The 18,072-nt window shown below is 30.9% G+C and overlaps 2 protein-coding genes across 3 annotated transcripts; one reads left to right on the forward strand and one right to left on the reverse strand.

Moving 5' to 3' along the window:
- The first annotated feature begins 6,477 nt into the window (after positions 1-6,477).
- LOC145313500 (uncharacterized) lies at positions 6,478-12,688 on the forward strand. The gene is made up of 8 exons (XM_080152938.1): positions 6,478-6,561; positions 7,125-7,158; positions 7,523-7,578; positions 9,856-9,903; positions 10,316-10,364; positions 11,690-11,748; positions 12,204-12,238; positions 12,585-12,688. The coding sequence occupies exons 1-8, from the start codon at positions 6,487-6,489 to the stop codon at positions 12,670-12,672; spliced, it is 444 nt and encodes a 147-aa protein (XP_080009064.1). The 5' UTR covers positions 6,478-6,486; the 3' UTR covers positions 12,673-12,688.
- Positions 12,689-13,112: 424 nt separating this feature from the next.
- On the reverse strand, positions 13,113-16,404 carry LOC145313499 (hematopoietic prostaglandin D synthase-like). 2 transcript variants are annotated; one of them, XM_080152936.1, is made up of 8 exons: positions 16,354-16,404; positions 15,566-15,629; positions 15,333-15,363; positions 14,938-15,063; positions 14,448-14,604; positions 14,100-14,157; positions 13,610-13,726; positions 13,113-13,192 (listed from the first exon to the last, which is right to left on the reverse strand). In XM_080152936.1, the coding sequence occupies exons 2-8, from the start codon at positions 15,627-15,629 to the stop codon at positions 13,140-13,142; spliced, it is 606 nt and encodes a 201-aa protein (XP_080009062.1). In that variant the 5' UTR covers positions 16,354-16,404; the 3' UTR covers positions 13,113-13,139. The 2 variants fall into 2 exon arrangements, with proteins under 2 accessions (XP_080009062.1, XP_080009063.1); XM_080152937.1 differs by having other exon boundaries at positions 16,359-16,398.
- Between the last annotated feature and the right edge of the window lie 1,668 nt (positions 16,405-18,072).

An 18,072-nucleotide genomic window follows, 5' to 3' on the forward strand; every position in this document is an offset into this window, starting at 1 on the left:
TATTTTTTTCAATGTGCTAATTAAGATCTAGAAATGGTTTGTAAGGTTTTGCCTAAATTTTGCCATTACCTAAAAGTATTTTTACTTTAAAAGAAGCTGCCTCCTAACCTGATTATCATCCCTAAAATAACTAAAGTAAAGTTAAGAGATGCAAAGAGAGCTGTTAACCCGCGACCGTGGCTCAACACGCAGCGCATCTGCGATAGGTGATAGGTTCGATTATCGGCTTAACACCGCGTCATAATTAAAAGTTAGAGTAGGGGAATGCCTTGGCCCAAAGAGTTGGTTGTTAATTGATGAGGTAAAAGAGAGCTGTTATAAGCATCTTTCAAACTATTACATAACATATTGTTTTGTCTGTAAATTATCCTTGTGATAATAAAAGTTAAGCCGCAAAGGTTATTTCCGGAACCTGAAGGCCTGTTGGCCTAAAGCTACTGCAAGCCTCTTCTAAATTAAATTTTGCATTTACTGCCATTATCTATATTTCTGATTCTTTCCAATGGATTATTAATTCAACGGAGTGTCAACACTATATGTTCATACATTTTAGCTTAAATTTAAAAAGAAGTAAGATGCCATAAGGTAAAAACTAGTAATGATTTTAAGAGACGATTTCAATAATTTTATGAAAAATGTTTCTGTGACGAAGTAAAGACCAAAAATTCATATTCTATTATATAAAATAGTAAGCTTTTTTTGGTCTATAGCAATGGATCTCGCTAACCTCTTACATGACATGATTCTCCTTTAAAGGAAAGCTATTTACAGGCCTAGGGAAGATTTGTATATTTTGGTGGAGGGTATCTCCATCCACCCTCCCAAGAAAAATCGCCCCTAAAAAAATTTACTCCATATTTTTTGCCTTTTCTTTCCAGTAATTTTAAATTTGATTTTCAATAAGTTTAGAAGAGTGTACCACCTTAATACTCCAACCATAGACGTCCAAGGGGGGGGGGGTTGTAATGGGGCGATTACCCCCCCCCCCCCCCCAAACGTATGCCGTATGCACCCCCAAAAAATTTTCGTTTTACCCCCCCCCCCCCCCATTTAAAATTTACCCCTATTCTGGGGGGTGCCACGGCACCCCCAACCATTTAGGAGGGGGTATTTTTATTACTAAATATTTAATAAAATTTTAAATGTACCACCTTAATACTCCAACCATAGACGTCCAAGGGGGGGGGGCCCGGGGTAATGGGGCGATTACCCCCCCAAACGATTTTGGGGGTGCCGTATGCACCCCCCCTCCCCCATTTAAAATTTACCCCTACCCTGGGGGTGCCGTGGGCACCCTCAACCATTTAGGAGGGGGTATTAACCCCCCCCAAACAATTTTGGGGGGGGGGGGTAAATACCCCCCAAAAATAAAAAAATTTTGCGCGCTTTGCGCGCATTTTTAATACTAAATATTTAATAAAATTTAAATTACCCCCCCAAAAAAATTTTACCCCGAGGGTAAATTTTGGGGGGGGGGAACTAAATTTACCCCTGCCAACAGATTTCAGGGGGGGGGGTAATTAACCCCCCCCCAAAAAAAAGCTTGGACGTCTATGACTCCAACCCTTGGAAGTTAGGGCGAAGCAAGGAAATAAAGTAAGAACATATTTAATATTTTGAAGTCTTCCAGATTTTTCTAGCCAAATCAATAACCATGATATAGGGTTAATGGATAAGTATGTTTCAACTAAAATCTTTTATTATCAATCATTCTGGCGTGCAGAAGGGGGATGACAACACAACACCTCTCTAAAACAGTATTTTCCTTTTATCCCCCCTCGATGCTTTACTTGTCCGATAGATATTCTTTAACAAGTGAAATAACCACAACCAGGTCCAAAGGTGGTTTAAGGCTATTTTTGCATCCATATCAAAGTATTTGGACAATTCCCAACCCCCTCCTTTGAGATTAGTATTGAAATTCTGCCATTATTAGTTATATTATCAACCTCAATTGAAATATGACTCCTGATTTATAGTAAACTTTATTTTAAAAGTTAACACCCTGAACAAAAACTGATGTACTTACTTATATCTTTATTCTAACAATTTATACTCACCCTTCATCTCAAGCAACCTGAGATCTAATTGTCAGTGTTGCTTAATAATTGAAAATGTTCGTACGATAGGTTGGGCTTTAAAAAATATCCGACATTTTTGGATTCAAAACTTTGGACGATTTATCGAAAGGTATGCAGCTCCTTTTTGCTTGAGGCGAAGCCATAAGATGTATTATTAGTACTTTTAGGAATGGTTTATACCAATTATAAACTGTAAAGACTACCACAAATGTCTGTTACACATCATAAATGTAATAAAAATGCATAATATGTATAAAAAATGCGTTATGGATTTTTTTGATAAAAAGTAATGTACCGAAAATCAACTAAACAAGGATAAAAGCGAAGCTCTAAAATGGTAGGACAAACGAACATTAATACTTGTAGAGTGCTAGAACTGAATATTCAGAATATAAATGTTGAAACAAAATTGTAAGTAAAATTGTTGAAAAACTGGTTAAATACAGGATGATGTTTAAGGACATACTTACATTTATAGATTGATTATAGAGAATCATCGCTTTTAACAGTTACTTTGTTGTCATAGATATCAGTATTTCAAAAATCAGATCCATCAGATAATTATATCATATATGTAAAATTTATTTGTTAAAAAAGTTGGAAATCAACAAATTTAAAATGCACGTACGGATAACGAAAATAGAGTTGCTACGATTTCTAAATTGTTTGAAATTGATAGGACAATTCTAACATGCCTAATTTAACGAAAAAAGCTATCCATTCCGGACGTACCAACCCTAATTATAGAAAAGAATTATGATAGTGTCCAGTTTTATTTTCAATATCAAAATATTTTTTTTTATTTAGGGCTCGTCAACCTCAACCTCATTAAGAAGCCACCTAATAAGCCTCGACTTCAGCTGTGTAGCTTACATAAGGCTCGGCTACTAAATTTTATTCAGCCAAAGTCACCTACAGCACTAAATCACACAGTTGTGGCAAAGTTAAAGCCGCGGCCGCAACTTGGAGGAACTCTGAGAGCCACCTTAAAAGGGAAAACGTGATTGTTTTCTAAATCCTAAAACTAGAATTATCAAAACAACAAAAATATTCATTTTATCCCCCCCCTCCCCCCCCCAAAAAATAAAAATATATTTTTTTTCTTAGAATACTAAAAAATAGCTGCGTAAAACGAGGATATAATTAACTGCAAAATGGTCCTCGATATCATGTCAGATTTTGGGCCATTAAACTTTATCTAATAAAACTAATATGTATGGATAAATCGTTAAAAATCTTGATTATGCAATAATACTTTGATAGGGACTTACTGTAGAATCTTGTCTTCAATGAAATTTAATTTGCAATTAAAAAGAAAACAAAATAAGGAGAAGGGTGTGTGGTAATTTTTTTAAGGGTTAATTTCTCTTGGGAGGGTATAGGCCTTCCCCCCCCCCCTTCCATAAAATATATAAGAAGATTCCATGTAAAGAACAACCCTGTAAGGTCAGCAATTATCGAGATCTTTAGGTACACACACGTACACAGAGGCTGTGATCTTAAACTTTATATTGAAATATTGAAGCTCTTTTTAGTGCCTATAAAAAAAGGGGATAAATTTCAAAACAGTTGGCCAAAGTAACCCGAATGAGGTCATATTATAATAGTCCATTATTCTAATATGACGTAAATTCGGAATTTTTTTGGTCATAAGATTTTAAATTTATCCCCTTTTCTATAGGCACTATAAAGAGCTTGGAAACAATGTAGTCAAGAGTATGAGTGTTATTACATTAATGTGAAATTCCTCTCCACAAGACGTCAATGCGGGTTTTTTTTCGACAATCTATCCATAAATATTGTTACAAAAATCTTTGTTGTCAAACAAATCTCAAAGCATATGGTTTTATTTTTTAGTTGTTAGGTTATTAGATACTCTATATGTCCTTCTAAAAGTGTTTGGTTCCCTGAAATTTATTTTATATCTATCTAAGACTTTCAATCTAGCTGGCATCAATCAGTCAATCCTTAATCCTTTCACCTATCCATTCATTTGCCTATTCACTAGCGGCTACGCCCCTAGATGCCTCTAGAGACACGTAAAGTTGTTTCTTTTCAATCTATTTTAAATTCAGCTATTTAACAAAAATATTTTTTTTTCGCCGATAGATGGTGTTAGTTATGTTTTTAGCTATTTGCAAAATTTGTCTGCAGGGCGCCGTTTTTTTATTATTGTTGATTTCTCTGGGGATGGTAGTGGTACCCTCCCACCAAATAGTTATAAATCTTCCCGGGACCTATGAGAAGCTACCCTGTTAAGGAGAACCCTATCGATTCAGCGGTTAGCGAGATCCTTCGGTACAAACAGACAAACAGACAAACATCCTGTTACTTCATTATCAGGACTAGCGGCTTCGCCCCTAACCTCTAAGGGCTTTCTACTTTGTATTATAGATAAATATCCATTTATACATCATTTTTGTATCAATTAAACCTTATATCCCCAAAGCGATTAATCTGTTTATCAAACAATTTAACTATACATAGAAGTATCTATATAATTTTGTTTATAATCGTTCTTGTTAAATTTTTGAGTCGTTGGTAATAACCCGTTAATTTTACCCCAAGCAATTTATTTAGACGTCCAATAAAATATAGAATGTTTATTTTATATTGCTAAAGGGATAAGACAATGACCGATAAAATGATGTACATCCCAATGATACCCAAATTACCCCTTCTATAGATTACAATTTGTTGAAACGACTAAACACTAAACTTAATAAACCGACCAATCAAAACTCATTTTAAGTCCCCAAAGTTATTAAGCCAACAAATAAGGAAACGATAATATAAAACTTTGGGTATTAGTTTAATAAACAGCCCATTGTCCCCTCTATCTCTGATTTTAAATACAAAATTAGAATAAAATGTTCCTTAAACTTTATCAGGTGTTCCCAATATTAAATGAGTAATCTAGTACATTTGAACGTCATTCATTTTTGATAAAACATAAAATTTCCAATCATAATATCAATTATATTTAGGAAGTAAAAGTAATGATAAGAAAGTAGGCTATTAAAGAAAATAAAAGTATTTACAGTTTTCACCTAACATTTATACTAGGAACAACTCAGTCTGCCCTTTTTTTTGGTTTAACAAAGAAAAACTTATAACTTATTAACAAATTATAATCGTCTGAATTGATTAATCTACTTATGCTTATAATTTTTAGATAATCTAATGTTCTCAAAACTTATGGGAAACGCAACACAAAAGGAAATCATAAAAATTTGATTTAAAAAATAATATTAACCAGGAATCTAAAGGGATAAAACAGATAACGATAATTTGGTGTACATCCCCAATGATGATACACAAAATTACTCCTTCTTTAGATTAAAATTAGTGGTTGAAACGTTTAAAACTCGACTTATTGCACCAACCAATCAAAATTTACTAAAGTCCCCAAAGTTGTTAAGCCAACGAATTGAAAAGTTATTATAAAGGTTTGGGGACTAATGTAATAAACAGCCCCTCAATCTCTGAATATTAACCCAATAATTTTATTTTTAGCAGAGAAACTACTCCAAGTCACTTTGTGTGTCCGTCCGTCAGTTCGTAACGCTAAAGTGGTAATGTGATTTTCACAGATGCTAATTAAGGTAGACTGGTGATTTTTTTGTGTATATACCCCTTTTAATTTAAGAGAATCAAGTTTACAACATATTTGTTGAGTCCTTATGTCGTTCATGACAAAAAAAATTATTCAACTATAAAAGTTTTGTGATTTTTAATTGTTTATCACATCTGAAACATAACTGACTTTGTCTGTTAGTCCTTTTAAGATTTTTTGTAACTCAATACTTATGACACTAGCTAAGTCGTAAATGTTGATAGACGAGACAATACAACAAAAATAAAAGTTGAGAGAATGCCTATAATTTGTTTTATTAATCCTATATTAGTTTAACACTATAAAGTATTAGTGTTTTTGCTTGAAACAAAAGATCTTATAAATAGCTGGTCCGATGGAGTTATATGTCTCATGGAAATCTTATATGTATCTTATTGTGTTTTTTTTCCAATTACATTGTGAAACTCCTAATGGAAGGAGGAGGGGGGACCCACTGTTGATTTTAAAACTACATAAATATTGCAAATAGAAATTCAAGATTTAATATTTTATGACTATAATTTTACCAGTCTGCTGCAGAAGCTACAACTGAAAAAGGAATTTCATATTTTGATAAAAACTATAAAAAAACTGCCTTTGTAATGTATTTTCAGCCCTTTAGTCTTGAGCAAAAATTCTTGACAATTGCTTAGAGCGTTCTCTTTTCTAAGAAAATTTTTAAAAAAGTATGTATATTTGTTTTATGTTGTTTTTGGGGTGTTGGATTAAAAAGTCTTTTTTTTTGAGTGCGATGAATGATGTGTTTTCCCATACAAAAAAAGATTAAATATGAAATCTGCAGTAAAAGAATTATATCATGATTTTGAGGAAATAAAGGGAAGAAACAAAAGACTTTCTGTTGAGGTATATTAATTTTTACTCAAGCTCTGAACCTTATTCATTACCATTAGATCAAAACTGGTTCTAAACAAATATAGACATTTTAGGTGGATAAAAATTTTGAAATTTTTCTAGCAATTATGATAGAAATTTTAATAATAAATTACTGATTACAATAATCAGCTAGACTCAAAATTTAATTATCATCATGAGAGCTGGAAAACTTTTTAAACTTCATCTACCTAAATTATTATTTTAAAATGCCTATAACTTTTTTGATATTGAAGCTGAAGGCTTCAAATTTGTGGTATTGGGTGTACTTGTGGCAGTCTTTCAGCACTTAAAACTGAGTATTTTTCCGGCCTTCATAAATACCATAAACATATATGTATGTATATTTTGACAGTTGATAAATAGAACGTCTTTAATTTTTCATTCATTTACAAAGAAATTTCTCATTTTATTCCATCTCAAAAAGAATCTACAATTTCATTTATATTCTATCTTACTATACTCTTTGATATATTTTGGTTCACTTCTTAATAATTTTTCTCCTAAAGCTTTAAGTTAATTCTCCAATATTTCAGGTATTTGCTAGAAAAGTGCAGGGATTATCCAGAGATTCTCAGGAAAGATTAATACAGCTATGATTTACTATGACTAAAAAATAAAAATTTGAATAGTTTTGTACTACCCAGAATCCTTCATGGTTGGAATGGTAAATTGTTATGTAGTAGTTGATTTTCATTATCTTTTATGTTACTTAGGAAAGATATGAAATAAACAAATAAAAAAAATTCTGATCTTAAATTCCCATTACCTATTTAACATTTTCCTACTTAATTCAACCATAAACAATCAGGCTTATTTAAATACTTATTTAAATCTGGGATGGGGTTTAACAGGCCTTTCCCACACCCTTCTTAAGCAAGAATTATTAATTTATATTGATAAATAATAAATATAAGTAAATCATAATAGTGGTATTCTCAGGGAAGATCAAATGCATCCAGTTATGATGATGTAACCAATATGTTTAAGGTTAGCGCTAACCAGGAATTAGCATGATTCATATTAGCCAATCTTTCATAGATAGCAAATATTTAGTTAAATTAGATTTAACATATCAAATTCTTATTATAAACTACAAGTTAACAGAAAATATACACCAAAAAAACTTATTTTTTGTTACACTATCTTTACAACCACTACAGTTCTCCTTTACAGTGTAGCATCTTACAGGTCCTAGGCAGGTGTGTAACTATTTTGAGGTAGGGGACCAACACCCTCCCAAGAGAAATAGCCCCCAAAAAAAGTTACCCTTACAAAAAAAAACTTCTTTTTTCTTTTTAAAACTAATGTTAAAAATTGGGGTGGTCAACTCATTCTTCCCAAAAAAATTGGGTTGTCGAATTAAACCCCCCACCCACCTCAAATGCCCACAGAGTCCTTTAGGGGCATAGCTTCTAGAAATTGATAATTTCCTTTGGTAAATACAAAACAGGACATTGAAAAGTCCATATTTCTTTTCTGGCAATAGCACCATATCAATTGTCCAACTCCATTATTTAACATCACAGTTAGAAAGCTGAGTATTTACAGTTTTGAATAAACACTGATTGAAACCAAAGATTTGAAATCAAACTTGGTTAATAGTGATGCACATGTTTGATAACTCCTACTATAGTTGTGATTATATGTTAATTTTCTTCAATTTACTTTTAAATATAACCATGCAAAAAAAACAGTCAATTATCTAAGTAATTAAAGGGTGTGCAAAAAAAAATGGGGACATTTTTAAAATTGAAATTGCGCGGCTTTTGTTAATAGTAGAAAAATGTTACACATATCGTTAGAAAGTCTGTTTTTTGGAAATATAAAAACGATTCCTGTGCTACGTATAGTTTAGGAGCAATGTGGTAAAATGCCCCAACTGCCTTAAAACTTGACTTGCGAGTAAATCATTAAAGATTAAAGTATATAAAAAAATATGTACCTTTTTAAAAATCAAATTGCGCGGCTTGTGTTAATAGTAGAAAAATGTTTAATAGTGATGCACATGTTTTATAACTCCTACTATAGTTGCGATTATATGTTAATTTTCTTCAATTTACTTTTAAATATAACCATGCAAAAAAACAGTCAATTCTCTAAGTAATTAAAGGGTGTGCAAAAAAAAATGCGGACATTTTTAAAATTGAAATTGCGCGGCTTTTGTTAATAGTAGAAAAATGTTACGCATATCATTAGAACCGTTAGGAAGTCTATTTTTTTGGAAATATAAGAACGATTCCTCTGCTACTTATAGTTACGGAGCGATATGGTAAAATGTCCCAACTGACTTAAAACTTGACTTGCAAGTAAATCATTAAAGACAAAAAAAAAGGTTTGCAAAAATGCGGACATTTTTAAAATTCAAACTGCTCGGCTTGTGTGAATAGTAGAAAAATGCTATGTATATCGTTAGAACCGTCATAAGCTCTATTTTTTTGAAAAATAAGTATGATTTTTGTGCTATTTTTAGTTTAGGAGCTGTATTGATAAATGTGAGAAAAGTGGAAATTTTTTTTTTTTATAGTTTTAAGTCAGTTATATAAGTCAGTTATATTTCCAAAAAATAGAGTTTATAGCGATTCCATAGGTATGCAAAACATTTTTCTACCATTAACACAAGCTGAGCAATTAGAATTTAAAAAATGTACGTATTTTTATTTGCATAACCTTTAATTTAATCTTTAATGATTTACTCGCAAGTCAAGTTTTACATCAGTTGGGACATTTTAACACGTAGCTCCGTAACTATACGTAGCAGAAGAATCATTCTTATATTTCCAAAAAAATAGACTTCCTAGCGGTTCTTACAATATGCATAACATTTTTCTACTATTAACACAAGCCGCACAATTTCAATTTTAAAAATGTCCGCATTTTTTTTGCACACCCTTTAGCTAAGTTACTATTTTTGGGGGGTGTTTTAGAGCTTTACCATATGCAAAAACCTGTCTTTAATATGATATTATTTCAGTATCACTATACTATATGTGTTTTTGATTTAGAAGTTGTACAAGACCTAAAATACATGTTTATCCACTCAAAGTATAAATTAGTTGGTAAAGGAAAGAAAATTGTATTCATCCTCTCAACTGAAAACTACAAAGTATTGCTAATTCCGCAAAATATTTCTAATATCAGATTAACAAGGATTTGTAGTTTTTAAGGGATTTTGGATTCTGCAATCTATGGTTTAGTAGATGTATATTTTTTATTGCTCTTTAGCTCAATCGCTTTTTTTAATGAATATTTTTCAATCCATTTTAGGGTAAAGACAGCATTGAGTTTTCTGACTATCTGAAATTTGTCTTGAAGGTAAAAAATTTAAAAAGCGTGTTTTTACCACTGCGCCTTAGTCTATTTTCATTTTGGTTTGAGGTTGGATTGAGATTTCAACAAGAATGTCTGGACAATGTCTTTCTATCTGTCCAGCAGACAGTCAGTTGAAACAAGATTTCAGCAACAACTGAAATTATTTGGTTTTCATGGAATCTTTCTGGCGCTGCTTTTTTTTAGGATTTGTACTTTTCAAACAGTCTTATTAAATATAGCTGTATTTTAAATTTTTAATATCAATTATTAGTTTTCTATCCAAAATTTTAAATTAGTCCTTTTCCTTTTCTGGTGTACATTCACTCGATCAAATGTTTCATTTTTTTCTTCTTTTTAGATTGTTTATTTTGGCTGAATTTACAATTTCAACTTTTTAAATTGGCGTATTGTTTAGGTATCTTCCGATGACGAAGTTAAGAAAGTTCTGACAGACTTTTTTCAAGGTAACAAAAATAATTACTGTTATCGCATAAAAACTAGTCATGTGGGGGAAGATTTATTTAACTTCCTGTTCACTACTTGATTAACAGAATATATTATTTAATACTTATATTTGCAATTACTTTTATTTAATGAAATCTTCCAATTTTTAACATTTCAAAAACGGCCTGCTGTATTGCATCAAGATCCATGACAGATCTATATAGGAAATAAATGTCTATAAATGAGCTCAAGTTTTCCAAAGGTCAGATGTTAAAAACTCTTACTGGTTCAATAATCAAAAATAAACTCTCAATGACCTGAATGATAAGACACATTATTTTACTCTATGAAGAATAAATTAAATTTTTTATTTCATGTTGCTATTCAAATTATATTGAAGTATTAAATTTCTATTTATGAAATAGAAAATTTAAGTTTATAATATAGTAAATCAAGGAAAACTAAGTTTTATTGTAATATGATACTAGCGACGCGCCCGAATGTGTTCAGATATTAAACTAAAATTTAACATTTAGCTAAATAGTTTAACCCTTTCAGGACGATAATTTTAAACAAAAAACATTAGGATCCTAAAATATTTTAAAGAAAAAGAGACAAAATTATAAATACGGTTTTAAATCTTTAAAAAATGATGAATAAACGAAACTATAAAAGTCGTAGTAATCTTTATTTGTAGTACGGTTCGCAGAGAGAGAGATTCAGGGATATGTCAATGGAAGAAATAATATTAATAGTCAGGGATAGGTCAATGGAAGAAATAATATTAATAGTCGGGGATAGGTCAATGGAAGAAATAATATTAATAGTCGGGGATAGGTCAATGGAAGAAATAATATTAATAGTCGGGGATAGGTCAATGGAAGAAATAATATTAATAGTGGGGGATAGGTCAATGGAAGAAATAATATTAATAGTCGGGGATAGGTCAATTGAAGAAATAAGGTTAATAGTCGGGGATAGGTCAATGGAAGAAAAAAGGTTAATAGTCGGGGATAGGTCAATGGAAGAATAGGGTTAATATTCAGAAGTGAGATAACGTAGAATATAATTTTTTAGGTGGTGCCTGCACCACCGATTCACTAGTTATAAATAAAAGGGTCAATAAATATCATATGAAATCAATGGCGTGCAGATGGTTTGCCTCTTGATCTTGTCATCCCCTTGGTTATATTAGGTAGTGTAGACCCTTGCATTATAAAGGAAATGTAAAGGGTTTTGGACCCTTATGGGGGTGTATACAATACACCCCACCAAAACCCCCCCTCTGTATGAAATAATTAAACGTTAAAGATTACATTATACTAAATTGTTAATATTTGTTAAGAGGTTGAGAATGACAATGGATTCATTAAAATTGATGAACTTATTAAGCTGGAGGAAAAAGTAAGATTCCATTTTAAATATTTTAAAGAACACAAAATTGATTTTCCTGGAAAATCTCTAAAAGACGAACACATGATATAATTTTGTGTATCCTAATAGGATAATGCTTATTAGCAATAGAATGCATGCTTAAGGAATCTTAGAGGATAAGATAAGAGAATAGACGATGAATGGATGTACATTACATATGATGCTAATCAAATTAACCTCTTATGTACATAAAAAATTGTTGGTTGAAATGATGACACACCGCTAGTTTAACACAGACAATAAAAATCTATAAAAGTACCTAAAGTTTTGAGCCAATTATTGAGAAATGTTTATATGTTTATAAAAATACCAGTATAATTCAAAGTCCCTTCAGGTAAGCTTAATCTTCCTTGAGAAAATCCAGCCTTTGGTCAAATGTTCTTTGTCTGTTCATGTTAAATATACATATTTTTTAATATTTTTAGTTGGGCAGAAAAATTGATAGGGACGAAGCTAGTAGGTAAAGTACAATTTTCATTTTATCATTTTTTAATCAGGACTTAATATTTTTTTGCGGATTTTCAAGACTAGTAAGTCACTAAAGTTTTTATGGCTTGACTGCTTAAGATCGAAATTTTGTTTGTCTTAGCTAAACATTTAGTGTATTTTTTTGTTTTCTTATGTAATAACTTTCAAAAAAAAATTCAGACTACATACAATACAGTATAGCACTTGTTTATAAGATTAAGGAGCATGCTCTGTGAGCCAGTTGGCTCCTAAAAGTAAAAATACAGTCATCATATTTATCACATACTTTTATTAGAAAATTGTTATATTTTTTTCAATTATCATTTTATCTTTTTTAGTATAATAAAGGAGTGGGATTCGAATGCAGAAGGAAAATTGGATTTGGACGCTTATCTTATGTATAAAACTAATAACATTTGCAAATAAATTAAGTATTAACGTGTAATTCTATTTCTCGTATTCATTCGAATCCGGTGGATAAGAACGGGTTCTTATCCATACGAAAAAAACTACGTCTAGCATCTTATTATATCCAGCTTTCTACGAAAATAAAATGTCCAATCATAAGATTAAAGCCAGCTCTATTAGCCTGTGCCTTCGGCAAACTGGGGCTAAAAAAACTGGTTTTAATCTTATAATTGTACATTCTATGTCCGCGGAAAGCTGTTTATAATACAATGCGAGAAATAACTATTAAATCTTTAGACAGATTACTTAAAGCAACAAGGCTATTGATGTCTATAGGAAGTTGACTATACTTGAACATAAACGAACAGTAAACTGCTACATTATTATCAACTAAGAACTTTAATTATTTAAACTATCTATTAAATTAACTGGGCAATAAAAGAAGTAAAATATGAATAAATGATGTGGTCAGTGTTTTCTAAGTTTTACATATTCCAATGTTGTTTGATCCACTTGCTGATGTTGGGCAAGGCACAAATCCTACAAGATTTTTTGGGGTAATACAAAACAGTCATTGGGGACCTGGTCTTCCAAGCTTTTTTTTGAGGGGGGGGGGGGGGAGGGTGAAGGGAAAAAATGAGGGGTTTCAAAAATTTGTGGGGGGAGGTGGTATATTATTATCCATCCCCCCACCCCTGGACTTTGCCATTGAGAAATAGAAAAAAAAATATTCAAGAACGTAAAAAGCTGAAGCATGAAGCCAAATAAATAAAATATGTTAAAATCTCAATTAGGGACATTGATTTAACCTTTAATCAATTAATATTGTACTTTTTAAACAATATGTTTCGAAATAAAAAAATGTTTAATCTAATTGTAATTAAAGGTTTGGCATCATGCATTTTCCCCTATATTTACAGCCGTGTAGTATTTTTGTGCTGTTTTGTATTTCCATTCCTGTTATCTAAATCTCTAAGAAGAGGACATCCATCCAACGCCTTGTACCCATTCAGCTTCTTCAGAAGGAGGACTGCGTTAGTGAAGTGCAGGTCAGCCCAGGTCACTGTGTTACCTAAAAAATAGTTTATATGATGTTCACTTCGACATTTTAACCACCATGTAGCATTAATTTACTATATCTCACAGTTTCAAGTTATAGCAATTAGGTAATTAAATCGGGAGAACAAAAAAATGGTGTGAACCTTAAAACATTGTGCTAATATACAATTTTATTGGTTTAAAATAACATAACATGAATGAAAGACAATAAATTCAAAAAATTCCCCTTATCATGAGAGTGATGTCTGCCTTTTGACATAATTGAGTAAATTCTTAGCATGGTTATCCCTAAGCAGTAGTAATCTTAATTAAATGTTTTCTTTGCAGAACCGAAATAACAAATCTATTTTTTGATATAATATCAACACCAAATGGTTGATTTTTACCTGCGAAAAACTGGCCGCCACGCATCTCTAATCGTTTTTCTAATTTCACAGCCCCTGACCTATTCAGTTTACATGATCATGTAATCTTCCTGTAAGTTATTGTATGACTTAACATACACAAACAAGTACAGATTTTATACTTACGTACATTTATTATAAGATTGCTCGAGTTATGGCAGTTTTTCAGAGCAAGTTTGATTTTAAGTTAAAAAGAATACAAAGTATTGCTTCTATAAATCTAAAGCTACCTTCTAATGCAGTTGTAGTATGAAAGAATCCAGCCGACTTAAGTCCAAACCCTAAGAAACTATGACTAATCAATCAATCAATCAATGAATCCATGTAATTCCTGAATTTTTCAATAGCCTCCTCGTTCTTCTCCTTTCTCTCCTTGGGATCATTAGGAACTATAACAGCAAAGAGAGGCTCCATGATGTCATTAATAGCATCAACTATTTCCTCTGCCTGGGCACGCTGCATATCATCTGCTCCTACTAGGTCAAACCTGAAAAAATCAAATCATTTAAACCAATAAGCAGGACAAGAATGCATTATGTATACAGTAAAAAACATTTATAGTGAAAATGTACCGTAGTAGCACAGCAATAGCAAGCCCAATTTCTAAATTTAATAACTGACAAACGTACAATATATGTCGAGCATGGTTGGAGTCTCAGATGGGAGAGGGTACAAAATCTCTGTATAAAGGAGGGGGAGGGGGGGGGGGGTATAATGGCACCCAACAATTTTCACTGGAGGGTGGATAAGACAACAACTTTTCTGGAGTCCCTATAAACTGGTAATTGATATAGCTGCGCTAACAAAAATATTTCCTTACTTGTTAGCCAGATATCTTGCAATTGTCATGGACTGAGCAATAACTCCATCTTCTACAGTTTCAAGTAGTGGCACCTGACCAAAGGGAAGCTCATCCTTCATACCATCAAACTCTTTCTTGGATATCCTGTAGAACACAAGGATAAAGTAATTGCATGTTTAATTCTTTAATTTCATAACAGGTTGGGAGATGACTATGACGTTCATATAAATCTTAGGGATAAGACAAGATTATCTCTTCTATAGATTAAAATCATTAGATGAAAAGTTTGGACATTGGTAGTTTGAAACTATTAAATTAAAATTGATTAAAAGTACTCAAAGTTGTTTTTTTAAAACTGTGATACTATTGGAACATATATTTTTAACTTTACTAATTAATTACTTTATGCTTGCCTATGATCAATGAAATCCTCACCAGAATGTGCTAAAATCAAACAAAATCTTTACTAATATAAAAAAACTAAATGAAACAATGAAAAAATGTAGTCCTTAAAACAGATTCAAAAAAGGAATTTGATAGGTAACAAAAAGTCGACTAAAGATGAATGTAGTCTTATTTTGGAGCATATATTTTTGTCATCTTTTATTTGAAAATAAAACATATTAGTAAAGTGTAGTGTGTGAACCTAGGATGAGTCTGGCTATTTCAGCTCGGCCAGGAATATTAAAATATATCAGCTTGTCTGCCATCTAGGATTACGGGATATGAGTGAATTACTTATTTATTTAATGGCTATCTTTGTTTTCTTTAAAACTATTTAGGATCAGCAACCAACCTTTCTGAGGAAAGCTCAGCTGCGGATTAATGAAATATGTTAAGAAAGGCGGCTTCTGTCTTGAGCCTAATCATCAGTTAAATACAAATTTGGTAATGATACAAAGAACTAGTAAAATATTTTCATGATATACCATTACAACAAACTATGGGCTGTCTGTTCCTTAATAAAACTACTAAAGGTTAACAAACTATGGGCTGTCTGTTTTTTTAATAAAACTACTAAGAGTTAACAAACTATGTGCTGTCTGTTCCTTAATAAAACTACTAAGGGTTTAACAGCAGCAGTTGAATTTAAACCAATTTTTATACCGAGCTTCACCCAACCACCGAATTGCATACTTACAACGGCCCTAAGTCTACATTTTACATCTATCATTATTTCATTTTCTGCCAAAAAAAAATCAGAAGGAATCCAAAAACTGATGTAGATTTTGGTCCAAATACATCATTATATTTTTTTGTACTCTCTTAACGGAAAAATTGTTAAGATTATCCATAAGTTTCAAATGTCAACGATCAGCTACCGAAGACAGAACGTCATTATTTAATAATTTGCGGCCGACTTACGAATTCGGCTTTAAGTAAAAAAAAAGAAAAAAAAGTGATCACTCAAATAAATATTAATCCACTCATAACCCTAACTTTCTTATTATTTCACTTCACTTGAATGTTTCCAGTAAATAACTAGATTCATTATTAATTTCTATTCATCATAAAAAGATAAGCGTTTATTTACTTAGAATTTTAATTTTCTTCTTCAAGTAATATCTTCTTAAAATTGTACATAGCGAATATATGACTAACTTGTTTTTATTTTATCTTTATATAGATAGAGAAATAACGATAATGGACAAATTAATGTTCGGCTAATGTTACTAGCTCCCGAAGACAGATTTTTTACATATGAAGTTTGATCAATTCATCGTTTATATTCCTTTCCCTTCCATTTAAAACAGTACACGGTTGGTTTTTTATTAAATGAATAAGTTAGGGTACAATGTTTGGCACTTTTGATATAAGTAAATGATAATAAAAAACCCATAGAATGCGATAATAACTTCAGAAAAATCGAAGAAAATAGTTTTCTTACTTAATTAACGTTTTTAAGTTTTTCTTCAAAAAGTTTAGATAAGATGCCTTTAAAAGTCGTCTATGATTTTGTCAGGGATAAAAATGTAACTTTAAAATAAGAATTACAACATATTTTTTCAATTAGTACAAAGTAGAATTTTGAACATTTTATTGATCAATATATTTTTTAAAATGTGAAGTAGAAACCTGAATATTTTATCATGAAAATTGTGTTATGATTTGATTGTCTGCTAGATTACAAGAAAAAAGATACTGACAGTACTTGTTGGTTCTTTAAAAACAATTAGGTAGATTACTTTCAGAACCCCTCTTTTTGCAACGTTATTTCAATAGAACAGAGCCGTAGTCTTAGTGTACTCAATATCTAGACAGCCAACCATTGTTTTAGAATTGTTTGATTTTTTTTTTAACTTCTGATAAAAACAGAATTAATGGTATTTTTGTAAATATTATACCTCCAAGAAATGGCTATACTTCCCAATCATATGTTGTGTGATATTTAAGAGGAATTATTTTGATATAATGTCATTAAAATATTCGTTGAAAAAAGTGCTATTCTAGCTTATACTTTACATTTTAATGTGTATGATAATTCAAATAAAAGATAATGAAGATTTATATTATATTTAATTGTTATAATTATAAAGAAAAACCTGGAAACAGTAAAAAACTGACTTTATTTTATTGACGTAGGGAAAATTTTGTCAAATATTTGAATAAAAAAGCAATATAAAACAAAATAAATTATTTCTAATATAGTCACAAAAAGGCTTAATGAGTTTAGGAAATATTTCATTCTCTAATCATGTCATTTAAACTCTATTACACAGAATACAGTGTAAAAAGATGTTCTCGTTTTAATTTTAAGTAATTTCAAATGCATTTTAATACCTTTTAATGATTTATTTTTTGAAACATCTTTTTATAAAATGTTATTGATTTTTTAAGTTATATGTTAAAATGTTTTTAAATTTTGTTAACATTTTGTTTTAAATGTAGAAAATTGGTAATTCTAAACATTCAAAAAATTATTTTATTAAATTTTCATCACTTAAATTGCATGTTTGATGAAATTTTCAACTGATAATTCAAGAAAAATCGTTTAAGTTTTATTATATTTTACTTTGAAATGTTAAAAAAATATATTATTGTCAAAAATGTGGAAGTTATACTTTCCTCAAAAAAAGACCTAAAACATGCAAATTAACACGTGTAATGAGATTTTTCTTTCTTTCAGGTTTAATTTTAAGTAATTATTGATAT

This window comes from Acartia tonsa, chromosome 3, assembly GCF_053477335.1.
Source record: "Acartia tonsa isolate MP-2025a chromosome 3, ASM5347733v1, whole genome shotgun sequence".
NCBI classification, from domain to species: domain Eukaryota; kingdom Metazoa; phylum Arthropoda; class Copepoda; order Calanoida; family Acartiidae; genus Acartia; species Acartia tonsa.

Bases quoted from the DNA above. Each gene is read 5' to 3' on its own strand.
- LOC145313500 (XM_080152938.1), top strand. From the start codon at position 6,487: ATGAAATCTGCAGTAAAAGAATTATATCATGATTTTGAGGAAATAAAG. The intron at 6,562-7,124 runs GTATATTAATTT...CCAATATTTCAG, and splicing joins ACAAAAGACTTTCTGTTGAG to GTATTTGCTAGAAAAGTGCA. The intron at 12,239-12,584 runs GTAAAGTACAAT...TATCTTTTTTAG, and splicing joins GATAGGGACGAAGCTAGTAG to TATAATAAAGGAGTGGGATT.
- LOC145313499 (XM_080152936.1), bottom strand. From the start codon at position 15,629: ATGGCAGACAAGCTGATATATTTTAATATTCCTGGCCGAGCTGAAATA. The intron at 14,158-14,447 runs AATTACATGGAT...AAACTGAATAGG, and splicing joins AGGCTATTGAAAAATTCAGG to TCAGGGGCTGTGAAATTAGA. The intron at 13,193-13,609 runs ATGGAAATACAA...AATCTTGTAGGA, and splicing joins TAGAGATTTAGATAACAGGA to TTTGTGCCTTGCCCAACATC.